The sequence below is a fragment of the Daucus carota genome, chromosome 7 (genome assembly GCF_001625215.2).
Source record: "Daucus carota subsp. sativus chromosome 7, DH1 v3.0, whole genome shotgun sequence".
Lineage (NCBI taxonomy): Eukaryota > Viridiplantae > Streptophyta > Magnoliopsida > Apiales > Apiaceae > Daucus > Daucus carota.
In genome coordinates this window covers 26,666,461-26,681,613 of record NC_030387.2, presented here as the reverse complement: position 1 = coordinate 26,681,613, position 15,153 = coordinate 26,666,461, and the positions used below count along the sequence as shown (strand labels likewise).

Sequence of the window (15,153 nt, the reverse complement as noted above, 5' to 3'; positions counted from 1 at the left end):
CCAGGTATTCCATCAACCACTTCAGGGATGCTCTAATTCCGATCAACTTCCAAGAGTCTGCTAGCTCTTCCTAGCTTGGTCTTAGACAGAATACTATCTCGATTTGTTTGCAATCAAGCAGGGTTCCTTAAAGGGCATGAACGTGATCATCACTACTACATTCGATTATAAACAGCATCTCCGCCTACAACTCCATTTCACCTACCTTGTAGCAATTATCAGCACCATTGTGGTGCTTGGGAGCAACAATTTTGTCATCTTCAAAATGCTAACTATATATGAGAGTCCAGACATCACTATCACCTTCAATTCTCAGCGGTATCAGCACCATTGTTATGTATATGTATTAGAGCACCAATGTCGTTTCACATTTAAATAAGAAACAGAGAATATCTAAAACCTATTTTATGACATGATCATAACAAAATTGAAATAAAATTAATAGGGGGTGGGAGACACTGTGCCTGACTATGTATATAACATTTATTTTGGTCTGGCCAACAAAATAATGGCCGCCAAGAACTGTTAACAAGGATTTCTATGACGGCTACTGGATGGTGCATGTGCAGAATGGCCACCACAATATTTACCACCGCAACTATCAACACTCGACTGATCACATTCTATCTGTGTCTTTTGTTTTGCCGGTTTTTGCAAACTAACAACAATGTATTGTGTCCTTAAAATGCAGTTGTTGTACAACAGTGCAATATTAGTACCATATATTGTGTGAGAATGTCGTGCTTGCAATTTTTTTAAGGGATGACACTGTACTTTCTACACCTTGAAAATTTAGGGTCAAAATTTATTTGTTGCACATTAAAAATTTAGAGTTAAAACATCCAACCCTGGTCTTAGGTTTTGAAGGCGGACTTAAAAAACCTACAAAAAGAATTTAGGTTAAAAGACTTCCATCCCGCCCCGCTCTAAAAAAGCCCTGCATAACAAAAACCTAAATTGAGTGTTTATTGTGAATAATACCGCGCAAATCAAAAATTTAGAGTTAATATGAGTCTTTTTATATTACTTAATTGTATTATTTTATGTTTTATTTATTTAAAATAAATTTAATAATATACACACACATATATATACTAGATTATTGACTTGATAAATAATTCATACAACTAAAATATGATTTTTAATATTAGGTGTTTCTTATAATTAATTTGAAAATTTTATATCCATGGTATTTTGTTCATAAAACGTGCACATGACTAATTCATCTTTCAATCCCTGAATGATTCACATAAGATTTGAAATATAATCATAAAAATCATGTTTGAATTTTTAGTAATAATTCAATTTATAAGAACAAATTCACATGAATAACATATATATTTATGAAATAGACATGTACAATACTTTCTAATACACTTGTACTTGGTAATTTAATTAAGACAATTCCTTGCACATTTTTTCTTTTTTGCCATGAAAACCTTAGATAGTTGCTACACAAAAGGAAAAAAGTATAAAAAAATATAGAAGGTCCTAGAAGATAAATATTTAATAAGCATCTGAAAAGTGAATAAATAAATAAGGGCTAATAAGGAAAAATAGGAGTTCAAGTTTGTGTAAAACAACATAAAAAGAGTTGTAATCAACTTCAAAGTAATATTTACTCCTCGGAGAGAGACACAGTAGAATTCTTTACACAAAAATGAACGGCGACTCCACCGATGCACCGCCGGAGCAAAACGGATTGTCACCAGAACACGCCGGAGATGATCGGTCCATTGAAAAGGGTGGAGAAGTTGAAAAGGGTCGTGATCAATTTGCTGATTTGAAGATACAACAAGAGGGTGGAGAAGAAGAGGGGTTGAGGCCTAAATTAGCTGAAGGGTTTTATGAAATTGAATCTGTTCGTCGAAAGAGGGTTCGAAAGGTGCTTGCTTTTTGTGTTTTTTTAATGGTTTTGTTTGTGGTTTTTTTTTTGTTTTGCTTTGTAACTTGTAGTACTAATTTTTGTGTTCTTTGATGTCATGTGGCTGTGGAAATCACTAATGCTGGTTATCTAAAGGGCCAAGTTCAGTACTTGATCAAATGGTATGTGTACTATGATGTATCTTTCGGTTTGTTATGTGTTCTTTTTGTGTTTGTGGAGTTTTGTTGTTTTTGCATATTGTGGAATTGTTGATCTTTTTTATGTGTATTGTGGGTTGTATTTTTTTGAGAATGGTGGTAATGATGGTTCATTTGGGGGTGGTGTTTTGGTAATGTGTTTGGTTTTGATTCTATGATTTGTGCTGTTTGTGGAAGGCGGGGGTGGCCGGAGACCGCAAATACTTGGGAGCCCTATGATAATCTTGCAGCATGTTATGATGTTATTGAGGCATTTGAAGATAGGTATTATTTCTGTGCTGTTTATGCTGTTATAGAAAAGTGTAGTTGGATTAGTAGTTGTTTGACTTTGGTTGATGTTTTGAGTTCTCACGCTAATTTGTGTATTGATTGATTTATGTTGAAGCTTGCTGTCGGGGAAACATAGATCACGTAAGCGGAAGCGAAGGTCCACTGGTCTGGTCCCTCAAGCTAAGAAGAAGCCACAGGGTAATGTTGCGTCTACTTCGAGGGCCCAAGATGCTGGGAATGTTAAGTTCGATGAAGGAAACTATGTTATTCCTTCTCTTGATGATCAGAATCATGAGGATGGTGGCAAGTCAAAAATAGAAGATCTTAACAATAATGAAGCAGTGGAGCAAGGAAATGAAAATGGATCTGTTGTCGTTCCTCCACAAGTTGAAGAAAAAGAAAATCATCATGAAATGGATGCCAACCGTGGTGACTTGAGGGATGCACCATTTCCCAGTGAGGGCTCGAGCAGGTTGCCTGTAGATGTTCTGGATTCAGAGGCATCAGAAGAATTTTGCTTTGCAAATAGACATCAAAACTTGGAGGGGGAGGGACAGGTTAAAGCTAGTGCATTTCAGAATGGACATCAAAAGGTTGACGGAGGAGTAGTCAAAGATAGTGACTTGAAAAATGGACAGCAAAAGGTTGACGGAGAGGGTGTAGCTCAAGGTGTTGGCCTTGAAAATGGACATCAAGGGGTTGACAAGGAAGGAATAGTTCAAGCTGGTGGCACTGAAAATGGACACCAAGGGGTTGACGAGGAAAGAATAGTTCAAGCTGGTGGCATTGAAAATGGCCATCAAATGTTTGATGGAGAGGGCATAATTCAAGCTGGTGACTGTGGCAATGAAATTCAAATGGTCGATGGGGAGGGAGTAGATCAAGGTGATAGCGTTGAAGCTGGACAACAAATGGTTAATGGGGAAGCTGTAGTGCAAGCTGGTGGGCGCTTGGGGAGTAGAAAAAGAAAACCTTCTTCCGTAAAACGGTTTAACCAAGAACATTCCCCATGTGTAACAAATTATGCTGCACCAGACCTTACAACAAAAAACACCCGAGCTGGTGGTATAGTTACACAGAATCGGGATCAAAATTCTGTTTACAGGAGTAATGATCTGGCTTGCCAGAGTAAGATTGATGACATCACAGATGGGTCTTCTATCACTGAGATCATAAAACCTATAAGCTTTGCATCTTCTGAATCTGTACCGGGCATCTTAGTGACCTTTATGGCCAAGAGGTTGGTTATTTAACTCCATTGGTAGTAATTTCTTCTTTTGCTTAGACTTGTGCAATAAGAATTATTATTATGAGTCTTGAATATACTATGAAGCACCTACACATGTCTGACATTCTGACAGTATTATATATACTACAAGAAGCACCAACTTTTAAGAAATTAGGAGACAAAAGGTTGGTTGATCTTTCAAGTTTTTCTATTTGTAACAAGTATTATTGCAAAGGAACATAAAAAAAAACATTATAAAGCTAGGGAAAGCTAGCTCTCCAAGTCATTTTTAAGATACGTTAGATTTAGAAGTGGCTTCTAAGATTAGGCTCAAAAGTATTAAAATATATTTGGGCAAAATTATTTGAGTGTACATTACATTAATAAGTAGATTATTCTTTTCTTATCCTAGACTTAGTTTTCACCGGAACATGTTGATGCAAGTTCGATGTAGGTATCATTGTGTGCATGAACCTAAAAAATAACCAAATGTATGTTATGCCCGTAAATTTGCTTGAATGACTCAAATTTGTGTCGTCATTATATTTGTAACTGAAATGCAGTATCACACATTATTGTAAGATTGTTACGTTTAATTTGGTGTTATTTGAATCGTTTTTTGTGCGTCTTTACACACACACATGCCCCTGCTCACACACATGTATACATAAATACCCACACATGCATGTATATGATACCCACACACATGAATTAGGGATTTTAATTTGTAAGTTTGTTGAATGTAGGCCTGCAAGTCGCTGGTGTATATCATAAAAGATATATGAGGATGTAAAACTAGAAAATAATAGAATTTGAAGAGATCTATAGATACAATGAATTCAGTTAACTGCTTATAGAAAATAAAAATAAAAAACTTATTATTACCTTACTTGCAGAACATGGACTAATTAGATAATCTTATTATAACTCTAAGAGTTAGAGAAGTTGGTAAGCCATTGATATAGCTTTGTTCATTGGTTATATATTATGATAATAAAATGTAGGAACTACTTATTAGATATATTCTATACAAATTTTGATATAGTTCATTTTGGAATCCAAGATGCAACTTTTTGATAATTTATTTTAATAGTTTAATGCTCTTATATGCTCTTTATCACTAATGGAATTGTCAAGGGTGGGATAGATTGGGTTAGGAGTATTGAATTGTCTTTGTGTACCTATTCAATTAATTCATTCTCCCGTTCAGCTAATTCTCTCACCTCATTTATTATAGACTCAACTAAATAATTCTTCTCTTCCTTCTCTATAAACTCCACTAATTCTCTCTCTCTCCATTCTCCATTCTTTTCTATAAACTCCACTAACTCTCATCATTTCATTTTTCATTTTATTATTCCCTTTGTGCCTCTCATTTCTTTACAGTTTTTTTAGCTGTTTGGCACGCATTTTAAGGTGTATATAAAGTATAAGTTTACAACTTTTTTTAAAAAATCTTTTTGTTCTGTATAAAAATTTAAACATTAAACTTTTATTCAGAAGGAAAAAAAGTTTAAAATAATTTATCAAACTATATTTTATGAGAGCCTTAAATGCGTGACGAGCCCCCGTCCCCAATGTAAACTTTTGAGGGGGACAGAGGGAGTATCTTTATCAATATATTTTATAGAAGTGCTCATTAATTTATTTTTATATTTATAAAAATAATACTTTTTAATTAATATTATTTAAATTGTGGTATACTATGTTATTTGTATCTTATATTTATATGTATGTTCCTTAGTTTTATTTAACATATTCAAATTAGTATTATATATAGATCAAATTATTTAATTAATTATGTAAGATTAAATTATGTTATTCAAGTAATAATGATTGAAGTTATAAATTTGATATATTCTAATAATGTACTTATCATAACATATAAATATAACACACACCATTAATATATATATAAATATTTCTATTGAAATTAAATAAAAAAGTATATTATAATCGGGCATTCGCCCGAAACTAATCTAGTTTTAGAATAGACTAGATTAAGTTTTCAAAGGTATATATATTTTTATTTTTTCCAATTATATAAAAAAATTTTTTTTTCTAATTATATAAAACACATAAATTTTAGTCGGACTATAGTCATGTCTTGAGAGACGGAGGGAGTAAATTTTTTACATAAAACAAGAATATGCATGACACAAAATTACACGAAAAATTAATTGTTGGTATTGGCTTGTTGCTTCGGGTACATGACATGGAAGTATATGAAATGAATATATTATAATTTTAGATTCTATATTATGTTTTGAGATCAAGAAGTCTTGTACGAGCTATTTACTAATATTATTATATTTGTAGTATTTGTTTTTAAGTTATGCATATGAAGTAGCACTTGACACAAATACATTTAGCTTGTTTCATGTATGGCTTTGACGTTTGCAGTGGGATACAGTAAAGTACACAACATAAACACTAGAAACAAGACACAATTGTTAGGTTTAGATGATATTGATTTAAAAACCTATATGGAGAACAAAATACCTTTGAGGATGTGAAAATAGGTGAGCTGGAATCAGTCAAAGTAGAGCTATAATTCAGATGAAGATAATATGAATATTGTAGAAAACAATTCGGAGAGCACAATTCGCTTAGAGGGTGTGAGAACAAGCTCACTGGCATCTGCACATAGACCTATAACTTGATTCAAGTTTCTGGTATTTGATTACAAGTCAGGTCGAGCTAATAACCTAAGAGAACTGTATTTCTTGTTTAACCTTAGCGCACTTGCTAAATTAGTAGAGTATGAGTTCTAGTTGAGCAAGTCAAGTTTTACCTGGCCGGCCATGAAATTGACGACTTCGAGTCTGACCTATCATGATAATTGAACAAAATTCGTGCTTGTGATTGGGTCATGAGCTTGAGTCGAGCTTAGCTAAGCAAGTTCTTATTGCTCAAGAACTTTGGATCACAGCGTGAAATTAGTAAATGGTTCATCGAGGATGGTTGAGTGGTCTTGAACACTACTTGTTTGTCAACAGAGTTTTTACTAAATAGATAAATGCATAAGTTATTTAACAAGGAAAGCTGAAGAGAAGGGAAATCAAAATATGGATAATTTCCACTTAGTAGATCTCTTCTAATGGATTGAGGGAGACATTGCAAGTGTTCCATGCATCAAGAATATAAGAATGTATTCAAACATATTGATATAGCTCTTTGATGGCTGATATGAAAAAAAGTGAATGACATAATAATTAGCGAGGGATATGCATATAACTTGCTGAAGAATATAGTGTAATTTAGAGGCATATTTGTAATTAGATGGTCAAATTCTGTGATTACAAAAATGTGCCTGTATTCATAATTTCATATTAATAATCCTTTGTATTCTCACTTGGCTTAAGGAGTATGTGGTGCATAGGAGCATTAAGCTCTTCATTGAAAGTGCACCTGCCATGGTGCTTGTATGTTACATAGCACATTCCAGACAGCAGAATTGTCTTGGTTTGTTTCAACTTTCTCTTTTCAAAATTTTGAATTCTCCATATATCAGCGATATAACGATAGGCATCTCTGCACAACTGCAGAACTAAGTAAGCTAAGGCTAGTTACAGTGACAAGTTGATGTAGCGTACATGTTAATTTAGAAGACTAGTGTCTGCATGTCTGTTGGCTACTTTTTTTAAGTGGTGTGCATGATAATTTGTTAAAAGTTTTTTTCTTTTCTTCTGTTACCAAGTGGTTATTTTTGAGTTCTTGGTAGGAAGTAATTTTTCCTTGCACAGGTTTGAACTGAACATTAAAGTAGATTAATATATTTGTTATGATTATGAATATTAGTCTCAACTGAGTTCCAATTCATTGATTACTTTGTTGTAATTTACTACTCAGATTTGTCTGTTGTGTTTCTTTTGTTTATTGTTATAAATTTGTTTTTTAACTAGACTTAATTGTGATTCGCACCCCTTTGGTTTTAGCTAATTACACTTTACACCTAAAAGTTTAAGAGTATACATTTTGCAACCCTTATTTATTAAACCTGCCACATTTAGCACCCTCTTCGTGATCTTTTGGAGTTAACGTTAAATAATTCAAGGGCAAAACTGTCCAAGAATATTTTCTGTTTCAGTACTCTCCATTCTTGTAGCTAATCTTCTCTTGTCAATACACAAGTAAAACCAGAAGGTCTGTTGTCACAGATTTAAAACCCAGCATCACAAATTTCATCCGGACCTCGTGCAAGACTACTTCCTATCCTGTATTATATTTTCAGTTGCTTTCAATCTATGCTGGTAAAATCTAGCAAAATGAACATGAACTAACAAGATTTTAGAGTTTCTGCTGTTTTTCATGTTGAAGGAGATACATACAAACATGATATATAGGTATAAACTGATACATAGTCGTTGAAATACCTTTGGACCATTTTGCCCCTGTATTATTTAACGTTAACAGCAAAAGATAACGGAGAGGGTGCTAAATGTGGCGGGTTTAATAAATAAGGGTTGCAAAATGTATATACTTAAAGTTTTAGGTGTTAATTGCAGTTAGCTAAAATCAAAGGGTTACGAAGTGTAATTAAGTCTTTTAACTAATCAGATTGTCTGGTGCTTCACTATTAGTCGCATACACTGATACACAAGTTATAGCCTACCAGGTAGCTGTTTGGGAGAAAGCTAATAGTTAGTAATGAATTTGTTTGAAGATGTTGGTTGCAAATGGTTGATCGAGGATAAACTATAGTTTAAGAACAAAATTAGCAATTGTTTGTGATCTCTTCAATTTAGTAGTTCAAGCTCTGGAATAGGCTCGTGAATTGTGATGGAAGTTGGTTGGCTATAGGACAATTATGAATGTCGTTTGGCTTTGCCGTAATAAGTAATTAGCTCTGTGGCAACCTCTAGAGTATTTCACAATAAGTTTTTGGATTTTGACTTGTGCTCTTTATTGTTAAGTGGGAAACTTTGTCAGTTTAATATACTGCTTTCATGTTATTTGGCATTCAGGTCCGACGGAAAAGAGGTTATGGTGGACAACAAGTACCTGAAGGCCCACAATCCTCTTCTGGTGATTAAATTTCTACTTCTGTTCCTTTCTCTTTGTTTTGCTAAATTTTTGACGTATATTTTATATTAAGATCTGCATAATAATACCTTTGTATTTTCTTGCCAGCTGATAAACTACTATGAGCAACACTTGAACTACAACGCTACAACAGGACCACCCAGACCTGGGGGAGACAGTGTGCTCTAATCATTACAACATAGTTTTTCTAATGCAGATGTATCTTGTAGTTTGAGGCTTTAGTGTAGTTGATAGTGAATCCTTATTGAGGACATGTGGTACATAGTGGAAAGTTCGGGTTCTAGAACACACAAGAATACTTTCTAGTATTTTGGTCTGAAGTAGCAGTAGCCGTATCTGTTTTATATTTACTTTGGCAATTTAAACTCATCCATTACCTTTCTAGTATATAATTAGCAAATCTCAATCTTTTATTTTTCTCTCACTTGAGTATGGTCAATAATATGCATTATGGTAAGCTACTGCTTCATTGTTTTTTGTAGTAACGTGTTGGATCTGTTTTATGATCGGGATTATTCTCAACTTGGATGTTTCTAGCTTCGTAGCTTTTAGATTAAAACTGTTGAAGCCGGTAACTTACAGTGGTGATGAGAGAAGGTAAAGAAAGGTATACTAGTGTTGGGAGGATAAGGTGGTAGTATGCAGAAGATAGGAAAAGCAATTCGTATTTAGCTCATTTTCAGATTAACGATTAACAGAGTATACTTGATTTAGGGTATTGAACACTCGCATCCCCCGGCTGCTGCCTTGGATAAGGATCGAATTTACGAAGCATTCATGTTAGGAGTATGACCAAGAGATTAGTTATACGAGATTATCGGTTATAATTTTAAGGAATATATATTAAATGCCACTTCAAAAGAAAATTAGAGCAACTCCAGCAGCTTCCCTATTTCATGTCCTAAGTCCAATTATAAGGAATGTGACATAAATTAGTGCTCCAGCAGTGTCTTAGAGGTGCCTTAAATCACTAGGATCCTCCTTCCATGCCTTATTAATAAGGCACCACTAGCCATGCCTTATTTGATTTCTATAATAAAAAAATCATTTCTCTCTCTTATTGTGACTTATTTTCTCTCTCTTCCTTCCATCTTTTATCAATCTCTTTCCAAATTTATTATTATAATAATAATAAAGAATGAATTATAAGGATCATTGTTGGAGTTGAAATACAAAATCTTGTCCTAAATCACTAGGATTCAATATTTTATAATATTTATAAGGAAGACACTAAGACACTGCTGGAGATGCTCTTAGAAGTTAAGTGCTTGTTTGATTGCATTGTTTGGTTGTTACAGTGCAATTTAAAATCATGGGAATTTCCAATGACCAAGGGTGGGGTGGGTTAATAACTTCCTACAAATCAGGGTATTCATACTTCCATGGAAGTTGCTCTTCCCTTACTTTTGTCAACCAAACAACTTCATCTATAGCTACTTCTTAGGAAGTTGAAATTCCTGAGTATTGGAGAGGCAACCAAACGAGCACAAGATTCTCCTTTTATTTTTTCTCTATAGAGAATGATAATCATTCTTTCATTTAAAAAGTGTACTATTACATATCCCAAATTTTGTTCCAAATAACGTGACATACGTATGATTAATTTGTATTAATTGATGATTAGTTTTAATTCAAATTGTATTGTGTATAAGAGCAGGTCCAGCGTGGGCCTGAATCTGCTGATGTGGACAAAAGTGGTCTGCCTTCTTTCCATTTGTATCACTATCACTGTAGGAATGTTATTAAGTTGGCCAGACCCGGAAAGGTGGGCTGGCCAACTCTGCTCCATTCATATTACTTTTTGATTTTATATATGTTTCACTTACTTGCTCACATGTTTGAATCTGTTTGAATGTAACGTTAGTTGGGTATTGAGTTGTGCATTGGAGTTATTGTCCAGTTTTTAAACAACCCACCTTTTGATGAGTTGGCTTACAGAAAAGTCAGTTTGCCAGCGGACTTGGACTCATCCACGGACTTGCTCTAAGACCTGCTCTTGAGAAGATCAAGCTATATTTCGTTAGACTGCAATTGATCGTTCTGATAGTTAGAAATGATCTTAACAAACATCTGAGCTTCGTAAGGATAGTCAGGCCCAGTAGCGGAACCAGGACTTAGACTTAGGGGGGGTTCAAACAGTGTTGTTCTCGGGTCATTCGGGTACTAGGTACGGACAATCGGGTACGTAAAATGCTAGTTCTTATGAATCGGGTACGATGACCCGCGAATCCGGTTCGCGGTTCGATATTTTGATCTCTTTTAGTGATTTTTCACTAGCAATATATAGTCTCCTTATGATATCATGATTAAAATATTTATTTTACCCGAAAATAGAGAAGTAAGTTAATCAAAAAATGAATTTTAAGGTTACTTAATAAATGGTAAGGATCTCTAATACGTATTTATAAGGGGATCTAAATTTTTTTTTTGTAAAAAGGCATGTCTCGTGTGTCTTTTCTTTCATCTGTATCATCTTCCCAGCTCCTTTCTTTTCTTATTTCTTTTACTAAAGTACGTTTCTAAAAACAATTTCAATCAAGATAGTGTCAAGTTATCTTCCTTTGTTATATCGCTTAAGTTAAAGGTGGATCGCCAAAGTCAGCGAACTCGAACGTGATCCCTGGTGATACAGGTCGAAGAGGAATCGTGTTCGGAAACATTTCAGATCGATACTTTTTATCTAGAGTGCAGGAGCATTTCTTAAGATTATACAAGCTGCTAGAAGAGGATCCATGCACATTTTAACATATAAGAAGAGTAATGTAATTATGTGCAAAGTTTTTTAAAAACAAGTAAGTGACCATCATAATTCAAAAGAACAAATGTAAACTCTAATTCTTGATAAATCCGGAACCCTCAATCAACAATTTTTTTACACAAAATCACAGCAGATACGAAAAGATTAAAGAATAACAATTTATCCAAGAATCAATCAAAATATCATACCTTGAAATTTGGAAAGCAAGTCTTTCTATGATATTTATAATATAGCGGGGGCTAAAAAAAATTATATTGACATCTCAATAACTTAGGGGGGCTGGAAAAAAAATATACACTATTTTTTCGAGTTCAGGGGGCTCTAGCATCTCCTAGCCCCCTCTGGTTCCGTCACTGGTCAGGCCATCAGGGATGTGAAGGGCTTTAAATGGCTTTGGCGCCAAATCTTGATGAACCTATTTTAGATATAGTGCATGTATGTTTACGAGAAGGAGGAGTTGTTTCTGACTTCTGTTTTTCTTGACCCGTTTGTGTAAATAAGTAAAAGCGTTTAAAAGCTGAGAAATCTAGCTTTTCTCTCGGAGCTTCTGCTTCTTTTCAAAACACTTTATTAACTTATTTATTTCTCACTTCTCCTCCACTTCTTCAATTTTAGCAAGAAGTCACTTTTTTTAAGTTAACCTAAACAGCCACGTTATCTTATAAGAATCACCCGTATAATGGCATTCTCTTACTAAAAGATCCCTTCAAAGATTGTACAGTTCAACCTCGATTAAATAATAATTGATAAAGTAATATCCTCACTAAAGTAATATTTTTTTTTCTAGTCCCAACATAATATAAATAGTTTATTTTTACTCTCAATAAAGTAATAAACTCGATAAAGTAATTTTTTTCATTGGTCCCAACGTTATTACTTTAAAGAGATTTAATACATTCAACTGATATATTTCTAAAAAAATTTATTTATGACATCATATTTAGATGTATTCGATTCAAATTAAAAAAAATATATTATAATTTGAAATATTCAGTAGTCACCTTTGGTTCTTTACGTTGGAATGAAAGTTTAGTGTTTAATTTTTATGCTGAAAAGATTTTTTTTAAATGAGATATAAAACATAAACTATATATTTCCTTAAATACGTGTCAAGTAACGAAAGAAAACTAAAAAACATGATAGGATGAAGAAATATTAAAAATTTATTATATATTTTGCCAGAATATAGTATTTGTGACATCTCAAAATTGCCAACACTCCGAAAACATCATAAATCGAAAACATATCATCTGAGGCACCCACCAACGCAATTATTTTGCAAAACTAGTAATTCATGTTAATTATAAAATGATTTTAAAATGACGTTTTCGGGGAAGAAAGAGAGAGACGAGCTAAAATTGGGTAGTTAAAAAAACGAAGTAGATTGAGCAGCAGAGCGAGTCCCACGGATCATCCACTCATTTGTTTCTGCATGTACATATCTTTTATATCTATACACTTGGTCCATTTCATTCCTAATCTTTCTTACTTTTTTTCATTCCATCTCTGCTTAATTATTTTCCAGATCTCAAACGGTACGTACCTTCTGCAATTTTATCTTTGATTGATGAATTAGAATAACCCTTATTACTATTGTTTGATATTCATGTTGTTACATGCATTTTATTTTCTTGATTTTCAGTTTTTATGAAATAGTCTTCCTGAATATAGACCAATAATTCTTGCTTATGTATGTTGCATGCATGTTGCTATAATCATTAAGTATATTAACTGTGGATAATTAGATCTTTGATAATATTGATTATTTTAGTTATGAAAATGAGCATAATTTTTGACAAATATGGCTTATAGCCTTACAATTGAATATCTGTTCTCAACAATTCTCGAGATGAGTTAGAGTCGAACCCAGAACATAAGACAACAGAACCCTCAACTACGGGATATCCAATCGTGCTCGTGTTCAGAAAATTGTTTATAATGCCAGAGAAACTGAAGGGAACAAAAATTACTCATTTGGCCTAGATTCTTTACATTGTAAAGTTCCTACAACCTTTTGAACTAAATGGTGTTAAAAGTAGAGCTCTGATTTACTTGTTTCATCTCAGACATGGAGACCTTCCTATTTACCTCAGAATCAGTGAATGAAGGTCACCCCGACAAGATATGTGATCAGGTTTCAGATGCCATTCTTGATGCTTGCCTCCAGCAAGATCCAGAGAGCAAAGTTGCTTGTGAAACATGTACAAAGACGAACATGGTCATGGTCTTTGGTGAAATCACAACAAAGGCGAAAGTAGATTATGAGAAGATTATTCGAGACACTTGCAGGAATATTGGTTTTACATCAGCTGATGTTGGCCTGGATGCTGATAAGTGTAAGGTTCTTGTCAACATTGAGCAACAGAGCCCTGACATTGCCCAGGGTGTTCATGGTCATCTGACAAAGAAGCCTGAGGAAATTGGAGCTGGAGACCAAGGGCACATGTTCGGCTATGCCACTGATGAAACAAAGGAGTTGATGCCTCTGACTCATGTTCTTGCTACTAAGCTAGGAGCCAAGCTTACAGAGGTGAGAAAGAACAAAACTTGCCCATGGCTCCGGCCAGATGGGAAGACTCAAGTGACTGTTGAGTACAAGAATGATAATGGTGCCATGGTCCCCCTCAGAGTGCACACTGTTCTCATCTCAACTCAACATGACGAGGGTGTGACAAATGAGAAGATTGCTGCTGATCTGAAAGAGCATGTGATCAAGCCTGTTATTCCTGCTAAGTATCTTGATGACAAGACAATTTTCCACCTTAACCCCTCAGGTCGATTTGTCATTGGTGGTCCTCATGGTGATGCAGGACTCACTGGTCGCAAGATTATAATTGACACATATGGTGGATGGGGTGCTCATGGTGGAGGTGCTTTTTCTGGTAAGGATCCTACTAAGGTGGACAGGAGCGGTGCCTACATTGTCAGGCAGGCTGCAAAGAGTGTGGTAGCTTCAGGGCTTGCACGTCGCTGCATTGTGCAAGTTTCTTATGCAATTGGTGTCGCTGAACCACTGTCGGTGTATGTGGACACTTACAAGACAGGGAAGATCACAGACACTGAAATTTTGGGTCTAATCAAGGAAGCCTTCGACTTCAGGCCTGGAATGATTGCTATCCATCTAGACCTCACAAGAGGAGGCAACTTCAGGTACCAAAAAACTGCTGCTTATGGACATTTTGGCCGCGACGACCCTGATTTCACTTGGGAGACTGTAAAGATGCTGAAGCCTAAAACCTGAGTTTGAATCACAGGTCTGCAAATGAATATCTTTTCCAAAATGTAGCTGTCCTAGTTAGAGGAATAAAGAAGATTAGTTCCATACACAAGATATTCCACCTCCTCTTTGACTCTGCTATTAAAAATTTCTTGTTTCTTGAAGTTATATTTGCAAGTAGATTTAGTTTCTTTTCACATTTTGGGTAAAGATGATTTTTTTTAACTTATACTTCATCTTTTTAAAAATATTAGTCTGTCCTCTTTTGAAAAATTACGAATATTAAGAAAATTTTATATTTACCCATATTAAACTGAACCAGCCTTTGGATAATGAGAGAGGCCCCAGTAACACTGATTATCATCAGAAATAAGTGTTTACACAGTAACAATATTAAACACAAATTTTGATTTCATTTAATGTATGATGCCAAATTGTTCAGTGCTTACAAGGCTATTTACATTGCCACATTATTTGGTGCCCTACAACAAGGCTAAGATTTTTCAATACAAGTACGGGTATCTGGGTACACCTGATCAACCACCAGTTGGA

General features: G+C 34.5%; 2 protein-coding genes across 2 annotated transcripts; both read left to right on the top strand.

The window, feature by feature from the left end:
* The first annotated feature begins 1,574 nt into the window (after nt 1–1,574).
* LOC108193385 (chromo domain-containing protein LHP1) lies at nt 1,575–9,050 on the top strand. Its single transcript, XM_017360004.2, has 6 exons — nt 1,575–1,885; nt 2,021–2,046; nt 2,260–2,346; nt 2,468–3,592; nt 8,548–8,608; nt 8,714–9,050. Exons 1-6 carry the CDS (start codon nt 1,661–1,663, stop codon nt 8,792–8,794), a joined length of 1,605 nt encoding a protein of 534 aa, XP_017215493.1. The 5' UTR covers nt 1,575–1,660; the 3' UTR covers nt 8,795–9,050.
* A 3,718-nt stretch (nt 9,051–12,768) lies between these two features.
* Nucleotides 12,769–14,761, top strand: LOC108195595 (S-adenosylmethionine synthase 2). The gene is made up of 2 exons (XM_017362575.2): nt 12,769–12,919; nt 13,451–14,761. Exons 1-2 carry the CDS (start codon nt 12,817–12,819, stop codon nt 14,623–14,625), a joined length of 1,278 nt encoding a protein of 425 aa, XP_017218064.2. The 5' UTR covers nt 12,769–12,816; the 3' UTR covers nt 14,626–14,761.
* Nucleotides 14,762–15,153: the final 392 nt, after the last annotated feature.